At 39.9% G+C, this 24,473-nt stretch overlaps 1 protein-coding gene across 9 annotated transcripts in view; it reads right to left on the reverse strand.

Moving 5' to 3' along the window:
- STK38L (serine/threonine kinase 38 like) overlaps positions 1 to 23,153 on the reverse strand; it is an 85,950-nt gene extending 62,797 nt beyond the window's left edge. For 6 of the 9 annotated variants that reach the window (XM_081591897.1, XM_081591891.1, XM_081591893.1 and 3 more), the window contains exons 1-2: positions 23,057 to 23,153; positions 17,374 to 17,449 (exon numbers count right to left, since the gene is read on the reverse strand). Coding sequence is in view for 1 of the 9 variants with exons in the window: in XM_081591890.1 (XP_081448016.1) it covers positions 10,761 to 10,824; positions 17,374 to 17,430 (121 nt within the window). In the remaining 8 variants the exon portion in view is untranslated. Of the gene's footprint in view, positions 1 to 10,760; positions 10,825 to 17,373; positions 17,450 to 23,056 lie in introns of all 9 variants that reach the window. The other 3 variants (XM_081591899.1, XM_081591890.1, XM_081591895.1) reach the window with 1 other exon arrangement.
- Between the last annotated feature and the right edge of the window lie 1,320 nt (positions 23,154 to 24,473).

Below are 24,473 nucleotides of genomic sequence, written 5' to 3' on the forward strand. Positions count from 1 at the left end.
TGGTCTGGTATTCCCATCTTTCAGAATTTCCCATAGTTTATTGTGATCCACACAGTCAAAGGCTTTGGCATAGTCAATAAAGCAGGAATAGATGCTTTTCTGGAACTCTCTTGCTTTTTCAATGATCCAGCGGATGTTGGCAATTTGATCTCTGGTTCCTCTGCCTTTTCTAAAACCAGCTTGAACATCTGGAAGTTCACAGTTCACGTATTGCTGAAGCCTGGCTTGGAGAATTTTGAGCATTACTTTACTAGCATGTGAGATGAGTGCAATTGTGCGGTAGTTTGAGCATTCTTTGGCATTGCCTTTCTTTGGGGTTGGAATGAAGACTGACCTCTTCCAGTCCTGTGGCCACTGCTGAGTTTTCCAAATTTGCTGGCATATCGAGTGCAGCACTTTCACAGCATCACCTTTGAGGATTTGAAATAGCTCAACTGGAATTCCATCACCTCCACTAGCTTTGTTCGTAGTGATGCTTTCTAAGGCCCACTTGACTTCACATTCCAGGATGTCTGGCTCTAGGTGAGTGATCACACCATCGTGATTATCTGGGTCGTGAAGATCTTTTTTGTACAGTTCTTCTGTGTATTCTTGCCACCTCTTCTTAATATCTTCTCCTTCTGTTAGGTCCATACCATTTCTGTCCTTTATCGAGCCTATCTTTGCATGAAATGTTCCTTTGGTATCTCTAATTTTCTTGAAGAGATCTCTGTCTTTCCCATTTTGTTGTTTTCCTCTATTTCTTTGCACTGATCGCTGAGGAAGGCTTTCTTATCTCTCCTTGCTATTCTTTGGAACTCTGCATTCAGATGGGAATATCTTTCCTTTTCTCCTTTGCTTTTCGCTTCTCTTCTCTTCTCTTCCCAGCTATCTGTAAGGCCTCCTCAGACAGCCATTTTGCTTTTTTGCATTTCTTTTCCATGGGGATTTTCTTGATCCCTGTCTCCTGTACAATGTCACCACCTCTGTCCATAGTTCATCAGGCACTCTGTCTATCGGGTCTAGTCCCTTAAATCTATTTGTCACTTCCACTGTATACTCATAAGGGATTTGATCTAGGTCATACCTGAATGGTCTAGTGGTTTTCCCTACTTTCTTCAATTTAAGTCTGAATTTGGCAATAAGCAGTTCATGATCTGAGCCACAGTCTGCTCTCAGTCTTGTTTTTGCTGACTGTATAGAGCTTCTCCATCTTTGGGTGCAAAGAATATAATCAATCTGATTTCGATGTTGACCATCTGGTGATGTCCATGTGTAGAGTCTTCTCTTGTGTTGTTGGAAGAGGGTGTTTGCTATTACCAGTGCGTTCTCGTGGCAAAACTCTATTAGCCTTTGCCCTGCTTCATTCTGTACTCCAAGGCCAAACTTGCCTGTTACGCCAGGTGTTTCTTGACTTCCTACTTTTGCATTCCAGTCCCCTATAAGAGACCCCTATTAAATCTTTTAGGAGGACTCCAACTAAGCTCTAAGATCAGTGAGAGATTTCTGTGGTATTTCTAAACACTTTTCCCCATTTTTCCCTTGCCAAATAGTTGAAAATGGCATATGGGAGGTTGAATTAAAGGCTGTGGATCTCTTGAAATCTTTCACAGGCCATAGTCCACTCACAAGGATCCAGTGTTTTGATGGGAGCCTGACACACCAGGCAACTCCAGCTCCAAGCTCCCCTCCTACCTTGAGTCCATCCACCACGCTGAAAATGTGCTTTCCATCCTTTCACCACTACATTAAAAAACCATATAGTCTTAGGTAAATTCTTTTAAAACTAAGTGAGGTCGATAACTACCTTAGGAATCTACTTCTGAGACTGCAACTGGACTCCCTGAGTTTGAATCTGATTCCACTTTACTAGCTTTGGGATTTTAGAGAAGTTAATTCACCTGTCTGAGGCTTTAGTTTTCTCACTGAACAAAGAAATTTTTGTCAGTTACTACATGTGATACCTTTAGGATAGTACCCGACACTCAAGTGGTCAATCGGGAGAAACTGTTATTACCGTTATCATTGCTGTCCATCACCAATGTTGTTAACTTCATAATCTGTTAACATGCCCCTTTTACCATCCTTCTAGTATGTGGAAGAATCTATCAGGCGATAATTAGATTTCTGAACTACTGTTAAGCTGAAGAAAATAATCCATTAACAGCTTTGTCAGGAAGTTACATATTTCAAACAACTTATGTCTGTGATTTAACATCATAAGGACTCAACCACTCAACTAATAATAGTTTAGGATTCATTTAAATCTCTTATGGGCAACTGTTATAGATTTCAGGCAGCCCCTAAGTTATGAGTATTTAATTTTGAAATAATGAAGCCAAAAACATTTTGTCTTCAAAATCATTACAATACGTCTGGAGAAATGGCTGCATCTATAACTAGGCTACAACATAGAGAATTAAACTATAGTAATTTGAACAGGAAACAAAATAGGTTAATTTTTCCTGAGGTTAGAAAGAAAGAGCAGCAGCAACAAAAATGGCACTGAAGATTGAAAAGTTATAGGTTATGAAATGTAACATTTGCCCCATGAATTTGCCATGGTGATTTTATATAAAACTTAATTTATACATATTAAAAAATACAAGGTTAAAAAACATACTAGCATCATAGAATGAAAAATAAGCCATAAACTAGCATAAGACATTTGAAACATAAAAACAAAGAACTAAATACAATGGTAATATAATATTAATAGTTATTCTTATACAGTTCTTACTATGTATCAGGCACTGTTCTAAACTATATACATGTATCTTAAATACATAAAGAATTACTATGAATCAACAAGAAAAACACAAACAACAACATTTTTAAAAGAGCAAAAATTCCAAACAGGAATTTCACAGAAAACAAAAATGACCCATACACATAATGAAAGATGCTCAACTACAATTCTAATCAAGGAAATGAAAATTAAAACCCTGATGAGGTATCAGTTCATACACTAGATTCACAAACACTAAAAAGGCTGTCAGCATCTAGTTCTACTGAGAAAGCAGAACAATGAGAATTCCTATCCACTGCTGGTAAAGGTCTAAATTGGTATAACTGTTGCGGAGAACAGTTGTATATCACTATGTAAAAACAAATAGCCAATGACTAAGTAATCCTACTCCTAGGTATAAATGGAAAAGATACCCCTGCACAAGGGCAATGCCTAACAACATTCACTGGATATTGTTACTACAGATAAAAAAAGTATGAAACAAATAGAATTGAATAGAAGATTCTATTATATAGTATATTCTATTACATGGTCTAATATATTCTGTTATATTCTACAGACCATATATTCTATTATATGGTGTAATATAAGACCACCAGTAGAACTGGAATAAAAAAAAAATTCTGGTACATTCATCTAACTGAAAACTATACCACAGTGAAAATGAACCTGGATGAATCTCAGAAACATAAAGTGGAAAAAAAGGAAATGAGTAAGAAAGGATTATGCACTGTATGTTTCCATTTATATAAAGTTCAAAAAAACAAGCAAACCTAAAAAATAATACTGACTCAATGGGATCTATTCCTAGGTGATGAAACTGTAAAGCCAGGAAGTGCTAGCTGTTCACTCGCAAAATCATGTCTGACTCTTCTGCTTACCATAAAATTAAAGACAGCTTGGAGGAGGAAGGGCATTCGGGAAGCTTCTGGGATACTGGGAAAGTTTTAGTTCTTATACTCTCTGGAAGATACTCTGTGGTCAGTTTCATTATTTTTCCTTATTTCGTACAGATAGATTTTATATTCTAACATGTAACACACTTCAAAAATCTTAAAAAAACAATTTAACATATATTCCTTTTAGATGAGTCCTAGGCAAGTTTACATAATGAATCCATCATTGAAACAATGTATACATTGCAGATTAGAAAGGTAACAATTTTAAAACAAAGAAAACTTTAAAATCTGCAGCAGAAACAAAATTCTAAAACTAAAATGGAACCAAACTAATTCACAAGCAGAAAAACAACATAGTAATGACTCAAAGCATCATTTGTTCAAGTGTGTTCTGTAAAACATTTTTTTCTTAGATTCTAAGGGAAAACGGGTACCAGGAGTGAAATAAATTTGAGGATTAATGGGTTAAACAGATAAATCTAAGGAAGAAAAAGAATTTCCTAAACTTGACTCTAGACTCTTTTAACATGTTGAATCACATAGTGATCTTTTAGGATTCTTATTTCCTATAACACAAATCGGGAAACATTTTATGACACAGAGGTCATACCAGAGAGAATATTATCCCCAAGCCAGGTAAGAGCAGACGATACTCTGGTGAAAGGTATTCAGATACCTAAGTCTTCAGTAGCTGATCTGTCCAAGCCAAACCCTGGGCAGCTGGGATCAAAACCCATAACCAAATACAACCCTTTAGTAACTAAGGGAACAGTCATTTCAAGTGTTATATGAACATGGTGACAGCTTTATGTGATTCCCTTGGGGGCAAAACATAATGTAAGCATAAGGTGCAACAGAAAAAATCTGGATGGAATATAAAAAATAAATCTATTTCTACAGCTTTTAGCAGGTCTTATTTGGTTTAGGTAGCGTTTAATAGAAGCCTCCAGTACAAAAATACGTTTCAAATCATACCTCTCAGTTAAAAGGTTTTTCCACTAAGCTTCCCCTAATACAATTAGAAAGCTTCTAGTTTTCTACTAGAGTTTTCCCTAAGTAAAACAACTCTGTGAACTGGATGAGCCAGTTCTTCAAAATGTGCTTTTATTACCATCGGAAAATAAGATGATAATGCTCTTCAAAAGAAAACATATCCAGAGCAGGGGGCACAATCTCTGGTCGGGGAACTAAGATCCCACAGGCTGTGCTGTGTACCCCCTCAAAAATGATTAAGAATGACAAATATGACAGTGACAGAAGGAAGAACACCTGTCGTGTGGACATACATGGACAGTCATTTCATTATAACCAGATTCCTGCTGCTGCTGCTAAGTCGCTTCAGTAGTGTCCAATTCTGTGCGACCCCATAGACAGCAGGCTACTAGGCTCCCCCGTCCCTGGGATTCTCCAGGCAAGAATACTGGAGTGGGTTGCCATTTCCTTCTCCAATACATGAGAGTGAAAAGTGAAAGTGAAGTCGCTCAGTTGTGTGCGACTCCTAGCGACACCATGGACTGCAGCCTACAAGGCTCCTCCGTCCACGGGATTTTCCAGGCAAGAGTACTGGAGTGGGTTGCCACTGCCTTCTCCGATTCCTAGTGACAGCCAAATCACAGTAAGATTTCGAAGGACGCATGGAATCAGAATTAAGGAAGTAAGAGAGATAGAATTTAATGGTCTTCTTTCATCCTGGCAGTAACTGTTATTTTCTTTAATTAAGCAACTCCTACGTCTAGGCATTCTTCCAAGTCCAAGGGATACGGAGGTCTTTGCTTTCAGAGAGCTCATATTTAAGTAACAGCTGAAGAATATATATTTCATCAAAGTTTAATATAGTATTATTAACAAGAGTAAAAAAAATTCAAAGCAATCTAAGTGTTCAACAATAAAACTGTTGATTAAATAATTATAAATCTAAGTGATGGGAAAAAATATAGTTTTTAAAGAATAGTACTTCTAAGCAGTAATTCAAGACATGGGAAAATGATTATGGTGCAACATTAAATGAAAAAAGCAAGCTATGAAAGTGTATGTAGTGTATGATCACACATACATATGTGTATCACATGTATACATACATGTATGTATACATTTCCTATCCTTCTAGATGCGTAAGAAAAAGACCAGAAAGTCACCAATAATTATCTATTTTTCCTTTGATACCTTTTCAAAGGTAATTGAAAACTTGATACCTTTTCAAACTTTCTAATTTCCTGAAATATCACTACATGTCTTTTATCACCAAGGGCGGGGATTACTTTCAAAGTAATTTCAATCGACATAAATACCAGAATCTCTTCAGATTTATCTTTAAGAAGCCATCCATGAATGCCAGTTCTTGGCTCTGTCTTTGAACTTTGAGGGAGAGAAGTCACCCTTCCCTATGCCTGTAAGCCATACTCCACAAGGGCGAATTACACACCTTCTTATCTCTTCATCCTACTTCTTGTTGTCATTTCAACTTAAACATCTTACAAAACACTTACATTTAATTATGTCAGAAAGTAAATGCATAACTCTTCCCCCACAGCCAGTCTGCTAACAACCCCATTTCTACCCATGGCACTAACCTTTCTCCCAATCAGAATCTTGGAAAGCAGCCTTCATTCACCTCTCCCTTTCCCATTTCAAGTTCATTAATAAAATCTATTGAAATCTCTCTCCCATCGCATCTTACTCCTCACCCATACTTCTGCCACTGGGTAGTCCTGGCCCTGACTGACCGCACTGTCAGTAACATGATGGTGTGTGTGTGTGTGCTGGTCGTTTCAGTCGTGTCCGACTCTTTCCAACCCCATGGACTGCACCCCACCAGGCTCCTCTGTCCAAGGGATTCTCCAGGCAAGACTACTAGAGTGGGTTGCTGTGCCCTCCTCCAGGGGATCTTCCCGATCCAGAGATCGAACCTGCATCTCTTACGTCTCCTGCACTGGCAAGTGCGTTCTTTGCCAGTAGCACCACTTGGGAAGCCCTACGAGATGGTACCAGCGTTCAAGCGGGTCTTCTCGATGCCATCCTCACCCTTCTCTAAATCATGGCTCTGTATACAGAATTTGGATGATGTCATTTGGAGGCTCAAAAACTTCGAAGCTGTCTCCTTTTTTCCACTCCAATCTTAACTTCTTTGCCTGGCTTTTATTAAACCCCATAATTTGATTCCACCCTAACTACTTAACTTTATTTTCCATTATTTGCCGGTCTCACCCCTCATCAACCAACAGACATGCCATAATCAATCTTACCACCAAGCTCTGGAAAATCTAAAAATAAAAATGGCCCTTCCTTTCATCTGTACTTTTATTTTGAAAGCCTAATGGATCTCCCCTCTTCTACAAAGCCTTTCTTGATTTCTCCAACCTCATTTATGTTTCACTTTTCTGAACCTGTCTCAAGTGTGTATGTGTGTGTATGTGTGTGTGCATAAGTTCTTCATCTATTCACTCACGGATGGACACTTAGGTCATTTCCATATCTTGGCTAGTGTAAATAATGCTGCTATGAACACGGAGGTGAGATATCTTTTCCAGTTAGTGTTTTTGTTTCCTCTGAACATATTCTCAAAAGTTACTATGTAATTTTTGACTTACTGATCAAGTGGACTTTAAGCTTAAAGATAGAAAAAGTTCAGATATTACTACAACAATGAAAGTAGCTGGTCATGCTCTCTTTAAAAAATGACAATAGTGAGAATGGTCCAGCAAGTTATTTATTGCAGAAGAAGAAATGGGAAGGGTGTGAGCAACAATGCAGCCTTAGATCCCTGCAAACCCATGTCTAGAATATGGGATTAAAGAAAGAAAGAAAATTGGCATTATAAAAATAAGTGATAATACCACCTAAGCATCACTGAGATTTGAAGGGATGGGACTTAGAAACATAAAGAACTGCTGGTCTGGATTATTTTAGAGGCTGAAGCTGACACAGAAAGAAACCAAGCTGTAATGGGGACTTCAATGTTTGGGATATTTGCTAGAGCTCTTCTACAGCTAAAACTCAAGGCACCTGACAGTGCCTTGCTTAGTCTCCATCTCTCACATAGGGAAAGAAACATTCTGGATATGAATACAACTACTGGGAAGAAATCAGCTGACTGAAGAGCAATGGTTAATTGGAAAACCTGAGAGTAACTCTCAAGTTGGCTACAATTGCTGGGGACAGGAATGTGGGACATGCTTAGGGAACAGAAATTACAAAAACATCAGAGGAAAGAAAAGTAAACCCTGCTTGAGACTCTAAAAGGGAAGAGGCATCATACGTTTTAGGAAGTTCTCAAGAACAGAATTCTAGCTAAACTATCCTTGATTAACTAATCCCACAAATATTTACTGAGCATCCACTATGGGCCAGGTAATGGGACTTCCCCAGTAGCTCAGCAGTAAAGAATCTGCCTGCAATGCAGGAGCCGCAGGAGATGCAAGTTCGACCCCTGGGTTGGGAAGATTGCCTGGAGGGGAACGTGGCAACCCACTCCAGTTTTCCTGTCTGGAGAATCCCATGGACAGAGGAGCCTGGTGGGCTACAGTTTATAGGGTCGCAGAGTCAGACACGACTGAGCATGTAGGCATAAGGAAAATACAAAGGAAGTAGAAAACATGATTACTGCCCTGGAGATAGAGAACATTTCAAACTTGGTTGAAAGTAAATTTGGGCTTCCCTAGTGGCTCAGACAGTAAAGAATCTGCCTGCAATGTGGGAGACCTGGGTTTGGCATCTGGGTTGGGAAGATCCTCTGGAGGAGGGCATGGCAGCCCACTTCAGTATTCTTGCCTGGAGAATTCCCACGGACAGAGGAGAGTGGCGGGCTACAGTCCAGGGGGTTGCAAAGAGTCAGACATGATTGAAAGTAAATTATAAACTGAAAATGAATTTAAAAGAATAACTAGGAGGACGCTTCATATCAACACAGGACTTGATAAAATAATAGGTTTAAACTTCTGGGTTTTAGAGTAAATAATTCTTAAAGCTGCATCACTAGAACAATTTAGGAAAGAAGGCTGAGACAAAGAGAGAGAACTAAAAAAAGAAAATAAGTGAGAAAGACACGTGGAAAGAGATATAACCAAACAGTATGCTCCTGTTCATTCTAGTCACATAGAAAAAAGTACAACTTAAACAATTTGGTATAAAAAAAATGGAATTCTGATTATAGTGTGCAACAGAGAAAAGGAGAAGAGTCTGAAAAGACTAGCTGCACACAGAGCTCTCCAACGAACTGAGGTTTTAAAAGACACAGATAAAAGACAGAACACATAACATGGACACCTGGAAAAGCAGCTCAGGGTGACATCAGGAAGCAAAAAGCCCACAGTGAGCTGAGCTTAAGAAACCCATCAAGGGCTACCAAAGGGGCTTTTGAATTTATGTCCAGAAGAGAAAATTTGCAAAAGGCCTGGGTACACTGGTTAAAGTGAACGGTGTAGTTAACACACGACAGGGAAAAAAGAACCACCTCTACTTTTATGTTGCTTTTTAAAAATTTTACACTTGAATATCACCTTACAGTTTACCTGTTTCTATTTTACAACTTCCTTGAGAGGTAGGTCCAGCCCTTACTTTAAAGAGAACTCTCTGTCCATCCTCCACTTAAACTCGGCCTCCTTCCTTGGTCTCCTCCTCAAGATGACGGCAGGAAGTGGAGTCTGTGGGGTAAGGGAACCAAAGCCCAAGACAGCGGGGGCCACAAAAGAGCTGCCCCCAGTGCCCTGCAGGTCTTCTGACTCAGCTAGCTGACAAGGTCACACACCAGGAATTTGCCTGTGAACTGTGCTGAGGACAAGTACTCTTTGATGGATTATGGAGACCTGAGAGCTCTGCTAAAAGACAGAATACAGGCCTCTCAATCCTCCAAAATGAGGAAAGAGCATGAACATTACAAAATACTAACATGAACATTACAAAAGAGCATGGATATGATGAAACACTAATATCAGTAATAATGTTACGCTTATCACCCAGCTTGAAGAATATTCGAGAAAAGATCATAAAGCAGATGGCTTCTGAAGAAAGATGGGTGATCACTAAAAATCCACATGGATTCAGGAGGAACAAGTCTTGCCCAGTAATTCTACTTCTTTTCTTGGCAAACCTACAAGACAAACAATCTATGTGACTCTTTGAAAGGTATTTAACAAGCTTCACTCTCCAAGTCTCTTTTAGAGGGGTAAGGGAGAAAGATGAGGAAACATGGGCTGAGTAATAGATTTATAAAGCAACAAAACTCAGAATGCTCATAGGCAAGTTCTGCACAAGATTTATAGGGCTTCAGCAGTTATACTAACAATGAACCAGATAAAGCTTTTAATGATACTCTTACCAAAATGTGAGGATGAATAGATCCTAGGGAATAACCAAGAGCAGGACAGCAGAATCAGAATCCAAACTAATTTTTATAGAAGGTTAACTTTAACAAATGAAATTTGATAGAGAGAAGGTAAAAATTATATTTGGATTCAAAAACAATCAAACGCTAAGCATAAATTGTGATAAACCATTATATATACAAGGAACAACTAAAGATTTTGCTGAATAAAGCTTGACACAAATTAAAAGTATGGAAAAGCTGTCCTCAAAATTTACATGATCTCAATCTTAGGCTGAGTTAATAGACATAAGTTAGGAACAAGCAAGATGAATGCCATACTCTAGGCTGTATCACTGGGTTCAGACTCGGAGAAGTTTTCAGTAGTTGGCAATGTGCTATAGTAAGTAAAAAAGGACAAAGTAAAATGTCCTCACAATTTGAAAATTAAGTCACCCTCTGGGAGTAATAACAGCATGAACCAAAAGAATTAGAAATAACTATCAACGTAAGTAATTCCAAGAAAAGGTATAATTGAAAATATCTGAGAATACTCAAGCCCAATCAAAAGTGAGCAGGGAGTACTTTCTGGGAGGCTGGATTATAACAGAACGTGAATTAAGAAAGCTAAAACATTGTCAATTGTGTTTTTGTCTGGCTAAAGGAAAGACTGTATTAACAGAAGGTGCTCAATCACTCAGTCATGTCCAACTCTTTGTGGCCCCATGGACTGTAGACCGTCACGCTCCTTTGCCCATGCAATTTTCCAAGCAAGAGTTCTGGAGTAGGGAGCAATTTCCTACTTCAGGGGATCTTCCCAACCCAGGGATCAAACCTGCATGTCTTGTGTCTCCTGTACTGGCAGGTGGATTCCTTACCACTAGCACCACCTGGAGAGCCTGTTAAGAGAAGAATGTTACATTAATCTGTTGGGGGTGGGGACAGGAGTTTAACAAGCAAGATTTTGTATGTATTCCCCAACACTGTCTGAGACAGAGATGGCTATGTCCAGAGCACTGCTGGCAGGTGTATCGTTATTAAAAAGAGGCTCCATCAGCTATCCTGGCTCAGTGACTCTCCTCATTAAGACGACCTATTTTGATTAGAATAACCACTTCCCATGTAGACGGTCCTACTGGGGTGACAGTGCACTGACCAAATTATGAAGTCTCCGTCCTACTCATAGTGATATTAATAAATTCACTAGTTGACTTCTTGTTTCTCTGTCAGTCTCCTGGTCACTTGCTAAATATAAGTAGATTCCACAATCCCAAATATTTCTGGACACACACATACACACAAATTCACATTTATGGAACTGGAAAAGCAAGGTCTATACATTAAGTTGTGTCATTCTATATCCAGATACCACAAACCTGTGAAGTCCTGTTTCTCTGTATGACAACTGTATTTTATCTAAAAGTGAACCACACATTTTAAGAGAGAAAACTAACAAAATAAAACACATGTGGAAGAGAGGAGTCAGGAAAGTAAAAAGTCTGAAATCCCTGATATTTGAACAAATTAAATGAACACGCTTAGCTTGAGACAGAGAAGATATGAGATAGTTGTCCTCAGTCATCACTCTTGCTGTTGTTTAGCTGCTAAGTCATGTCTGACTCTTTGCAATCCCATGGACTGTAGCCTGCCAGGCTCCTCTGTCCACGGGATTTCCCAGGAAAGCATACTCGAGTGGGTTGCCATTTCTTTCATCATTCTTTCAGTGATATAAAATTACCTCTAACTCTGTGATGAGAATCAGTTGAAATCTGCATAATGAAGAGTTTTTCAATTTACACCGTCCCATGCCTGGCATAGAGTAAAAGTTCATTAAGTCTGGACACATGGCAAATGTTCACAATGTTAGCTATGATTGTGTTGTATTACAAGATGTTGTGGGAACGCAAAGGAGGGGTACCTAACTCTGAACAAGAGGTGAGAGATCAAGGAAGGCATCCTCGAAAGTAGAGATGCCTAAGCAGGGTATGAAAGAAAGCACGGGAGTTACCCAGAGGAGTGTGGGAGAAGGAATTCCAGAAGAAGCATGTAAGATTCAAGGTCAGAGAAAGCTGCAGAGGTGAGCAGAGAGGGTAATGAAAGAGAAGGCTAGAAAAGCAAAAGGGCACCACTTCTTGAAGGGACTCAGGTCACAGGCCATGGTAAGGAATCTGGTGGAGACGATGGAGAATCATTGGAAATTGTAACTGTGGGAGTTACATAATCAGATTTATATTTGAGGAGAACCCTTTTGGCAGCCACACATAAAATGGATTGGAAGAGAGTAAGACTGGTAGCAGAAAAAGACGGTTATTTCAGGAATTTGGAGTCCACATGAAGATACTGACACTGTAGAAAGAGCCGAGATGCGGACTTCCTTGGTGGTCTAGGGGATTAGACTCCACGTTTTCAGTTCCAGGGGCCCAAGTTTGATCCCTGAAAGGGAAGTAGATCCCACATGCTGCAACTAAGAGTTTATGTGAGTGATAAACAAGAGGAGAGTCAAAGATGATTTCCAGCTTTACAGCTGGGACAACCAAAGAGAATAATACTGTGTATTGGAGGAGGTAAGAAGCCTGAGACAGATTCTGGGAAAGGAGAAGATAATACTGAGTCTTGCAGAAAATACCCAGGTGGTGATGTCTATGAAAGAAATGAACCATTGGAGTCTCAAGCTCAGAAAAGGGGTCTGGTTTGAAAGTCGTCATCACAGAGTAGTCACTGAAGGAAGTATCAGAGCCTATGAGATCATCCAGACCCCAGAGTGTGAGGAGTAAGCAGAGGGTTGGAGACAGAAGGCTGGAGAAAACCAACCACTCACGAGAATGAACGTCAGTGATCTCATGATCTGTTAAGTTTCTTTTCTTTGCAAGGAACTGAAATATTCAGGCAAAAACTAAACACCCACTTACTAAGGATTAGGGGGAATTCACAGCACAGAACTGGACTATCTGACCTCTATAGGATCTTTCAACTCTGAAAATGAGTCAAAGACTAATTCAATCTAGTATATCTTACAATCTGAGAAAACTTTTTATCACCACTACAGAAAAACTAAAATCATACTTTTTTTTCCCATACTTATTTTAATTCTTTGGCTTTGTTTGTCCAAGGATGAAAAAACACTTTGAGGAACTAAAGTTTCTTGTTTGATAATGTCCCGTAAAGGGAAGGAGTCCCTGACTGATCGAGACAGGTGAGCACAGGCTCTTACCTGATTTCTTGTTCTATGTTCCCCTCTATGGGTCCTGTTATATGGTTGGTATCAGGATGTAGTTTCACCCAAACACATGTGCCTACTTATTCTTCCTTTCCCTTTCTGTCACCCTGTACCTGACTGGGGCTAGACTTAACCTATGGTTTTAAGTCTTACAGGTTTTCCAAAATGTAGCTATAATTTCCACTAATACTTAAAGCTTTTGTTTCCCTTTCTACTCAACTCTAAAAACACAGAGACACAGGTATATAAACACATTTTTCAAAATTAAATCCAGAAATGTTTGATTAAAACAAACTGTCATTTTTGGCACAACAATACACTCAGGGTATTTTTAGAGAAGACTAAAATTTCACCTTAAAAGATGACACTGGTTCTCCCCAGAGACACTTGGAACAGGTGTCAGAGATATTTGACCTCTTTCAACCATAGGTGCCTTTCTCCTGCCCCCAGTCAACACCTCTCCTGCCCCTCTGCAAGCCTTCTCTTTCTTCTCCTGCCCTTGTCTTTTGCTTTCTTCCTGGCAGTACCCATAAACTTTTATTACCACTAATGGCAGTAAAGCTAACACAGCTGCCCCCCCCACCTCACCTAGAAATACAATGGGTATAAATCTAACTGGAGTCTACAATGAACCTTTTGGTTGTCCTTAGAAAACAATTTAACTATATTCTGTGTCAGTGGCCCAATCCACAGGACAGGAAAACAAATGGCTGCAGCAAGTAAACTTTTGTGGAAAGAAACCACAAGTGCTTTTTAGCACTAGCAGTCTAATGCGGAGGCTCAGAACCATGACTTGTAGATGCAGGTTTCTAAATGACCAAAACAGAGAGAAACAGAATGAGCTAGAGATAACGGTTGACACCATTTGAAGCTTAGAGTCCTACTAAGTAATTACAACACAATAAGAGTTAGAGTAGAGAAGATGGGAAAAAAAATCAAGGCTAGATCCAGAATAAAAGGACTTCAGCACTAGATATTACAATTCTGGGAAAGTTTTAGGGGCACCATAAAACTTTATGGGAAAGGTAAATAATTATGTTCCTCTCAAGTCAGGTGCTCTTGAAGCTGTGTTCTGATGCTGCACTCTCATACAACAAGCCTACTTGCTCCAGGCATTCATCAAAGGAAAGGGTTTTAGGATTTTCTCCTCTCTGGCTAATGGTATCATTACCTTTTCTGTTTAATTTCACAAAATGGAAGCAAGAGACAATTTATCCCTGGCAGCCGACTTGGGAAACACAGCAAAGGTGCTTCCATGAGGCTATAAGAGGCAATAGAAACATTTCCTTACAAAAGTTCAGAGTGTTGAAGCTAAATAAACTAAATATAGAAAAACACAGCAAATAAACTGTTATTTTACCAGGACAAGTTCATTTATTTTACCTAGCCTCTTGTTCCAACACTAAAGTAATCCCCAAACAGTCTCTCACTTTCTATGCTATTATATCTTCCTCCTGCTTGCTGGCCAGAAAAACTCCTACTCACCCTTCAAGTCTAAGCTCCAACACTGAAAACCTTTGGTTCTCCCAAACAGGTGCTCCTTTTCCTTTCTTCCTGAGTGCTCCTTCATTACAGCAGCTATATGCTATTGCAATTGTCTCTAAACCTCGAGGTAGTTCGGCAGTTGCCTGCCTGCTTTCTGAAGGCATAACTTGTTTTTCCATCACTGCATCTCCTTGAACAGGACACAGACCTCACATGTAATCACAGAGGCAAAGAAGTCCCTAGGTCTCAACATGAAGGGCCAACACTCAACCATCCAAGTCTCTCCTTTCCAATCCCACCAGGTTTAGAATTTCACTATCAATCCTTTTGCAGAAGGAAACAGCAACTCACTCCAGTATTCTTGCCTGGAAAATGCCATGGACAGAGGAGCCTAGTGGGTGGGCTACAGTCTATGGGGTCATGAAAGAGTCAGACACAACTGAGCGTGAGTGCAATTTCTTAGATTGTTTAAACCAGCCTCTTCCTCAGTCTTCCCATTTCCAGTCCCTCTTTCCTTGAATCCGTCCCATATACACTACTGCCTCTGTAATCTTACTAAAGTAGAACTTTAATTAAATGTACCAGGTTGCACAGTTGATGATGCAGAGAATGAAAAGCTGAAAAACACCTGTTCTCTAAGCTGAATGGGCTCAAATCCAATAGGGCAGAGAAAGAAGTAAATAATTAACACAAAATTCATCAGGTGTTATAGAGATATTTCAAACTCATACTAATCCCTCCCCTGGCATGTCTTTCACTCATAAATGGTCAATTTCTATTTCAGTTTATATAGGAAGCCATCCTAATCTCTCCAGCCAGAAGCAATCTTTTCTCCTTCTGTTTCCCAGTACCCTGTTGCTTGCTTATCACTTTCCGCTTGATTTACACTTATTTGTACTCATACATTATGTCTCTTACTGGATTGAACCTTCCTAAATAGAAGGGCAATCCCTTTCACTTGTCTCTATTTTGCCACGGTACCTAATACAGTGTCCAAAAAAAAGTTGATAAATGTTGAAATGGGATGATTAAGCTCATGAAAATATTATGAGTCTGTGATTCCTTGAGGATTTGCCAGTGTTAAGAATATCAGTGGTTCAAATAATACACACAATTCAAGATGGAAATTTTTCCACTCTAGCCACCAAAATAGAAAGTCTATTCTGTTTGGCAAAGTAATAGTGGACATAAGGATAACATCCTCAACCAGATTTGAAAGATGTGTCCAAATCCAATGGATCACTACTGTAAAAACACAACAAAAGGCAACTCCCCAGTCTCAAAAGCCAGCCCCTGCTGACACATACAGAATCATCATGAAGGGCAAACATGTTATGGCCTTTCCGTAATGGGGGCAAGTCAATGGACAAGTGCTCAGCTAAGTAAAAATGTCCACAGCTGGGCAAACACTAAATTTAATAAAGCAAGATACAGGTACAAGATAGTATTTCAAAAATGGATCATTCAGTAAACTCTCTGATCACTCAAATTATACACTTTCCAGAGGTGAATACCTGCAGCTTGTCCATCCTTTAAAGCTTATAATGGGTTTCCTACAACAAAGCTACTGGAAGATTCCCCACCAAGCCCTCGTTCTTTAATTTCACTTTTCAAACAACATCTATCCTCCCTCCACCCATTCTTCATCATAATTAATCTAGTTAAATCCAACAGCTGTGTGCAGGATGAGGCAGACAGAAACTTAACTATCACTCACCTGTATTGCAAGAATTGAGGACTTAAAACAGTTTATGATTCAAAATGCAGAACTAAAATTCCAATTTCTCAATTTTGACAAAAAAAGTTCAAAATTGTAAGACCCTTTAGGAAAATGCCTTGCTACAATGATATACATCTGCTCCCAACTGGCGTGAAATCAGAACATTTGATCACATCATTTATTTCAGCATTAAAATCGCTGAGGCCCAAAACTGTCTCATCAACTAACTTTGCAGAAGCCTTAGCAAACTACCTTTGGCAGCTTTTAATCTGAAGACACAAATTTAAGTTTGCTTTGAGGATTAACCAAGAAAATGTCTAAAAATGCTTTATAAGACTCTAAAGCACAATATAAACATAAAGTGTTACTAGTATTCTTGTAGTTAGCTCTCGCCAAGAGCAGGTCCCCCTTTATAGGAAATCTGAGCAGAGCTGAAGTTATTTCTGTATACTTTTCCCAAAGGAATTTATGTTCTATATAAAAAAGGTAAATAACTCCTAAAAAAAGGAGGGAGGAGAGGAAAGAAACAAAATTCAGGTGAGATTAGAAGGAGGAGGTAAATTAAACAGCACAGGAGAAGTTTTTTGTAATAAAATAAAGCAATGTAAGAGAAAGCAACCCTGGATCTCAGAGATCAGCTTCTAACCCTGCCACTTAACTACCTACTCATCTGCTCCTGTGGCCCTGGTCCCTTCACCCCACTAGGCTCCAGTTTCTTTGTTTGTAACTAGAGATAACAGCTCAGACAGTTGCTGCAGAATTAAATGAGATAATATTTACATAAAGTACTCAGTACTATATGTGGTACATAGTAAGTATTAAGCAAATGATTACTGCTGTTGGTAAAATTATTACTAGACCTATACCCTGACTGGTGACATTCAGGAAGAAAAAGCAGCCAAGAACATGTCAGCGGGGAAGACGAAATACAGAGGGCTAAGTCTATATTCCACTGCTGGGCAACAACATTTGGGAAACATGGATTACCACAAAGCATTTTTCATATTAAATGCACAAATTACTTACAGTGCCTCCAGGACTGCTGAAGAATCTAGAGAAGCGTAGCCAAAATCTCCAAGTCATAAAAGCTGAAGAACAACGACTGTATAGAAGAACAGAACAAAAAAGTGCTTAGTGATGTGTAAATTTCAATTTTCCAAATATTCATAGATAGAATGAAAGTGAGGCTCCATAGCAAAGCCACCACAAATCTGCTGACCCAAAATAGATGGTATTAGTATCATGTAGAATCATTTCAGTTTCTGCCATCTTGCTTTTTATTATGGGGAAGTGGTTGAATCTGTGGTTGATTTTGAGATGTTGTGTGTGTGTGTGTGTGTGTGCGCATGCGCACGTGCACACTCAGTAGCTCAGTCATGTCCAACTCTATGCAACCCCATGAACTGTAGCCCACCAGCCATCTCTGTCTATAGGATTTTTCCAGGCAGGAATATTGAAGTGGGTTGCCATTTCCTCCTCCAGAGAATCTTCCTGAATCTTGCATCTCTTGCCAATGCAGGAGATGCAAGAGATGCGAGTTCGAGGGGTCGACATCTCTTGCATCTCCTGCATTGGCAAGTAGACTCTTTACCAGTAGGGTCACTTGGGAATCATTATTAACGCCACCATATTTGATAACTGCAAAAAACAGTAAAAGTGTCCCAAAATTAGGAAGAAGAGGAATAGAATCTCCTCCTGAAGCAGATGAAGAGATAGCAAATAATTGTAAAAGGTGAAAAACAGTGGACACTGCCTTTGCATATGGGCTCAGCGACTTAAACACTCTAACATGTGAAAAGTCTGCACCCATGGATGTTAAGACCCACGTCACCAATCAGAGATTTGATGTGAAAGTAAGTGAAAGTGTTAGCCAATCAGTTGTATCTGACTGTTTGCGACCCCATGGACTGTAGCCCACCAGACTCCTCCTCTGTCCATGGAATTTTCCAGGCAAGAATACTGGAATGGGTAGCCATTCCCTTCTCCAGGGGATCTTCCCAACCCAGGAATCAAACCCAGGTCTCCTGCATTGCAGGCAGATTCTTTACCACTGAGCAATCTGGGAAGCCCTATGGAACCAATAAGAATCAGCAAAAGACCAGGAAAACAGGAAACGTTCCATATGGGTGGCCAGAGAATCAACACCCACTTGGGTTGACAACCTGTCTAGGGTTAATTCAGGGGAAGGCAAAGAGCTTGTTTAAGAATTTAAAAGCTGAACACAGTACCAGTACTACTGTCATAAGCCACAGACAAATTGCCAAAGTTCGAGGCTTTTCTGAATTTATACAACATCAACATGAACTCACTATCAGGTCAACTCACTATCTGACTTGTAACTGCTAAGGTCTTAGGGAGGTTACAGCTCTCAGTGGACTTTCATTGAAGACAAAACTAGCCTATGATGGGAAAAGATGCCTCCAAAATTACTATCAGCAAGGTGAGGGTATGTCTGGTTTCCCTTTGAGTTTGCCCAACTCACACTCCTCCTTACTGAGAATAACCTTTTCTTAATAAAACCTGTACTTAAAGGAATGTGTAATTTTTCTTTTTTAATAACAAAGCAGAGTGGACTTAAAAGCATCTCCTTGAAATTATGGGCTGAAGATCTCCAAAATTTTGTCAATCAGGGGGTGGTAAATGGAAATAATATGCCATCACTACTAACTCAGGCTGTGTGGAAAAAATTTTTTTTAATCTGTTTTGCAATTTGTGTCTTACTGTAATAATATAAATACATTGGGCTCTAAACCCTGGATTTTGTTCTGCCATTAGCTTTTAAGCTTGTCAAGGTTTTCTACAATCTACCACACTCACACAAGGAAAGGATACTTACATTCATTCATAAAAACTGTGCCCCTAGAGCTCTACTTAATACTACGAGTACAGATGATAAGGGCTCTGACAAAGGTCTGCATCTTGCTGGGAGGAAAGGACAGCTAAGTATCCATACAGTTAGTATGGTCTAACCATAATTTTTTTCCCTTATCTTTAAATCCAATTTAAAGTGACTTCAATACCTAGATAACCAACAAGTACAAACCATTCCTGAAACTTCACAAATAAAATCAGTTGGACCATTCATTCAACAAAGAAGCATTTACCAAGTAGGCTTGTACTGGGCCCGAGTACCTTTTATTTCACAACCCCAAAGAGCTTTCAAAGTTGCCCCAACATAAAAGTATCAGTGACTGAACTTCTCTCATTTTATACTTGTACAACACTATTCAAAACACTGATTCAAGTGTTCAACACTATTCAAATTCACTGATTATAAATTTAGCTGTTGCGAAAACAAAAAATAAAAAGGGCTGCTGAGATTGACATTCAATAATTAACTAAATCCTAACTTTCCAATTCAATCCAAAAAATACCCAGTGCCAAGTAGTTTTAAAAAATTACAAGCCAAAATATACAATGATTCAAACATCCCACTAGGCAAAGGAATTAACATAGTTACAACTTCTCCCTTTTCAACCTTTGCCAGTACTGCTACTAGGCAATGAATCAAATTTATCAAAACCCCACTCAAGGATTGCACTTAATGTGTACCAAGAGCAACTTCTAAAAATGGAGTCAGTATCTAACATGCCAAAAATAACTTATTTACCTGGGTTTTCACCATTTTGGAGCTCTTTCTAGGAAACAGATCCCTAAATTTAGGTGTCAGATGAACGCATTTTCCCAAACCAACATCATCAAAAGTGGGAGAATAATCAAGGAGATTGGTTAAGCACAGGCATACAAGTATAAGTCAGAATTCTTGGGTGGGAACCCCTGCTTTACCATTTTCTAGATACCTCAATTACTCTGTCTGCAAAATGGGAATAAAAACACCCACTCCACACAGTTGCTGTAAGGATTAAACTGAGGTAGGTTAGCACGGTAACGGTTTAGGAGCAAGCAGCATTATATAAAGTGTTTGCTTATGATGATTATCACATGACTGGATCATCTCAATCATCTACACAAATGCCTTTCCCTGATGAAAGCCTTCTTTAACTGGTCTAGTAGAATTTAACCCCTTCCTCCTTGGCTTCCCCACAAAATGGATTGTGTATTATAGTTATTTGGGAATATCTTCTTCCCATGAGGTTGAAAACAAAAGACCACAGTTCATCTGAGTGCACAGGGCAGCATACTACTCATTGTTGTCCTTCAGTTCCCTCTCTCTAAAGGTTCTGAACAATAATACCGTGTCAATCAATTAGAAAACATTTACCTGGAGAAAGGAGCTTTATGTAATCAGCACACATTAGTACCCGACATACCTAGGTAAACACTCTCTTAAGACTTACACAAAAATTTGGGGGGTGGGAAAGAAGGATTCACTTAATATCTTTTAACTACTGACCAAGGTTATCTTTTTAAATTAATTTTTTAAATTTCTTTTGCTTTAAAAGCTCTCTCATTATTTCATTCAAAAAGTCTATGGTGTTTTTAATAGAAAAATACGGTAGTATAATTTCCACATATGTCAAGTCAATCTAATCATAACTTACCATCTGCTAATTTTAATGTAATCTTGGGGTTGCTAGATGACAATATGCTTGCCTGATTCACCCTCCATTGTTTATGTAAAATAAAATCATTTTCACATTACGTTGAGATGCAAAACTTTCTGGCTTTGATTTGTGCCCTTTTTCGTCTCTCAAAAAAGTGCCACACACATGCAAAAGAGCCTCCAACTTATCCCAGATCACTGGGAAAACACTATCTAAAGTGTTATCCAACTTTGCTAACATGATGCTGCAGCCTTAACTTCTAGAGGACAGAACTTTTCTGAGAACAAATGGCCTAATTGAGGCTGTTGCTTTATTACCCCTTTCTACTAACTACAATTCTTCCTTTGTTTTTATAGTGTGTTACCTTTAGAAATTAATTTTTTCAGCATAAAAACTGCTGAGGACACCTTATTTGCACAAATATTTCTGGTCTCCACTCTATGATTTATTTAAAAAGAAACTCAAAAACAAAAGGCTAAAGAAGAATTGCACTCATTTAATGTGGTTTTTCTAAGTCTAATTTTTTTTTTTCATTCCCCAGTGGCAGGGGCTTTCAAGGGATTACAAAGACAACACCCAATTTGTTTCTCATTCTAAACATATCCCAAGTAAATGGGGAATGGTATTAGCCATCTTAACAAGAACACCACAAACGCTAAGCCAGATCAAACAAAAAAAAAATTTTTTTTAATCCATCGTACTTCCTTTGAGATCAAAATCTTTACAGAAAGGTACTTTGATGATTCTATGCAATGAACAAATAAATGTCATCATAATTTAACATCCTATTTTGGACGAATTTCTCTCCCCTTACATAGTCACAAGAATGGTCAACTCACATACAATACCTCTCAGCTACTGGGTAGACAGTATAATAAACTGAATTGTTTTATATATCCTGAGGCATACAAAGAAAAACCAAACACAAAGAGGCTTCCAGTATCTTATATACATTTATGACCGAGACAAAGAACTTTCAAAAACCTGCCCTCAGTAAGCGAAATTGGGCTTAAACAACAATAAACCCTGCCTTAAAGTAAGGAGACCTGATAAGTATTAGGCCTAACTCCGTACCCCACTCACAGCCCCCGAAGGACCAAGTCTCACTTCCAGCTTACAGCTAGGAGGCATAACTGAAATACTTAAAGCTGTTTCCTCAGATTTTAGTAGTATTAAAGCTAATACTCAGGCCACCTTTTCCAAGCAATTGGCTTCTATCAAAACTTATCCCAAGTTGCGCGAAATAGACAGGAGCGTTGGCTCTGCATTTTATCAAGTGAGGAACACCAGCATCATACTTTCTGGACCAGCCACTATTCCCTGCACCACCAGCTCTCCCCGCCCCCCCCCCATTTCTTTTTATGTCTTTCCTCCAAATTCACAATCCGAAAAGCGGTCCCATAAAACAAAAGTAGTATCAGTAAACGGGAGGCCACTGATTTTGAAAATAAAGTTAGTTCTTTTGCTCTCTACCTGGCAACTTTTAAAGGTGAAATGCTTCCTTCCTCCATCGGACACAACCTTCCCTATTTTTACCCATACCAAACAACCACTCGTTCGTCCCCCCCGTTGTAAAGGTGATAAAAAGGGAGTGGGAGAAAATGATGGTGAAAAGAAGGGTCTAGGATTTCAGAGGTAGGGTCCGATTTTGAAAGACCGGCTTTAAACACTCCTTGGCTTCTGGGAGCTGGGCGGCTTTTACTGATTTGAGAAATGTTTAGCAATCTGACGCATCAGTTTTTAGGAATAGTACACAAACAGCCCCCACAATCTAAGAGCCATGCCCAGAATCCTTCCCCTCGCTGGCATGGGCTGGAGGGCACGGGACGGGAGAGCAGGGGATATAGGGGAAGGTCCGCGACATTTGTTATTGTTTATGAAGCCCAGGCAGGGACAGGGGGCCCGGGGCTCGGGGGCCGCAGACGAGAGAGACGAAAAGAGCCAGGAAGGACAAAGATTCCTCCCCGGGCCCCAGGCCACCTCTCCAGACACCCGGGGCCAGTATCACCCCAAGGAACAAGAGGGCCAAGGCCGTCACTGGAGCTTCACCGGAGATATTTCTAGCCTCGAAATCAGCCCGGCTTTCCCTGGACACCCTAAGACACATAGGATCTTCTCCTGATCCGGCTCTCAGAGTTGGGGCCGGAGCGGCGAGCCGGACCCCTAGCCCCCTCCTCGAAGGAGCGCCGCATCAGCTCACTCACCTGCCTCCGGTCGCGCCCGCGGCCGGCTCAGCCTCCGCACGGACCGCAGCCGGCCCGGCGACCGTCCGCTCCCTTCTGCCCGCTCCGCCCTTGCCCCGCCCCCGGGAGGTGGGACCCGCCGCCGCCGCGCCGGAATCTCGGGGAGGCCTGCCTGAACTCTCGCGAGTCCTCCCTCCTCTGCTTCTAGGAGGCTCGGCCGGTCCCTGACGTCATACGCACCACAGCCGGAAGTAGCCTTCTGTCGTCAACGCAGGCCCCTCCCCACGCCCCACCCACCTGCGCCAGGTGAATTCCTGACTGGCCCTGAAGGAGTTGTTCGAAGTGACCGCCTCCCTTCCTCATCAGCCTCACCTCACTTCCCTCTTCTCTGCTGAAAGCTAGTTCAGGCCACTGTTGAGTGACCCAGGGTGTTGCCACATTGATCACGTGTCCTACATGTCGCCAGAGTTTTTCTTCATGCTTCACAATGCAAAGTGAATGTTAAAGATAAAAGGGAGCTTAGAGATCATTTCAATTATTTTTTTGGAACCTTTTGCAGAGTAGGAAAATGGGGTCAACAAAAATGGATTGGCTGATCATGTTGCCTAACTAGTTAGTAAGTCAGTGTTCCTTGACCCTTTTCCTCTTCCATCATGACTCGACTGTAGAGACTTAAGAGGGATTCACATTTGGAAAAGCTACAAAACAAAAAAACTGCAGCATTCATGAAAAATTTGCTTGCATCATCTTGGAAAATCTAAAATAATTGACGGTACTGGGCTGCTGCTTGTTTAGGATCAGAGAACTATGAGGAAAACAACCTGTACTATGACTCAGAAAGGATGGCTTTGGGAAGGTGATGCATTTGAGTTTTTATTGAGAAAATCAAATAAGAGAATTGTCCCCAGTTATTGTTAACAAATTATCTTCTATCTGAATATTAGAGATTTTATAAGATAGAATTTACTTTAGACTGTTAAGACAATATACAAAGCTAGTGCTGTGCTTGCAGAAAATGTATTTCAGAGATAACAACCATTATCTTTAGTTTTACCCAGAGCAGGTGACACATAGGAAAGAGTTAGGAAAGAATCTTAACATCACTTCTCTCTTCTTTTTACACTCTCTTCTCTCTCATACATAGCTTGATTGTTGAGAAAAGCACTATGTGATCTGGTAATTAGTGTGTTCTTGGAGAAATCAGTTCTTTCTATATCATATGGTGATTTTGAGGCTCAAATGACAGTTGCCATATGCAAGCATTAGAAGTTTAATTGTGATCAAACATGCTTGACAGAGGGCTGTACACCTCTCTCCCTCCACCACACACATATTAATTCAGGTGGGTAGGACTGAGAACAGTTTATGGAGTATTCTCTAGCAAACTTATGTTTTCAAATGTGCCATGCTATTTTCATGGCACTAAGAGTTATAAACT

Source organism: Giraffa tippelskirchi, chromosome 4 (genome assembly GCF_054371585.1).
Source record: "Giraffa tippelskirchi isolate mGirTip1 chromosome 4, T2T-mGirTip1v1.2.pri, whole genome shotgun sequence".
NCBI lineage: Eukaryota > Metazoa > Chordata > Mammalia > Artiodactyla > Giraffidae > Giraffa > Giraffa tippelskirchi.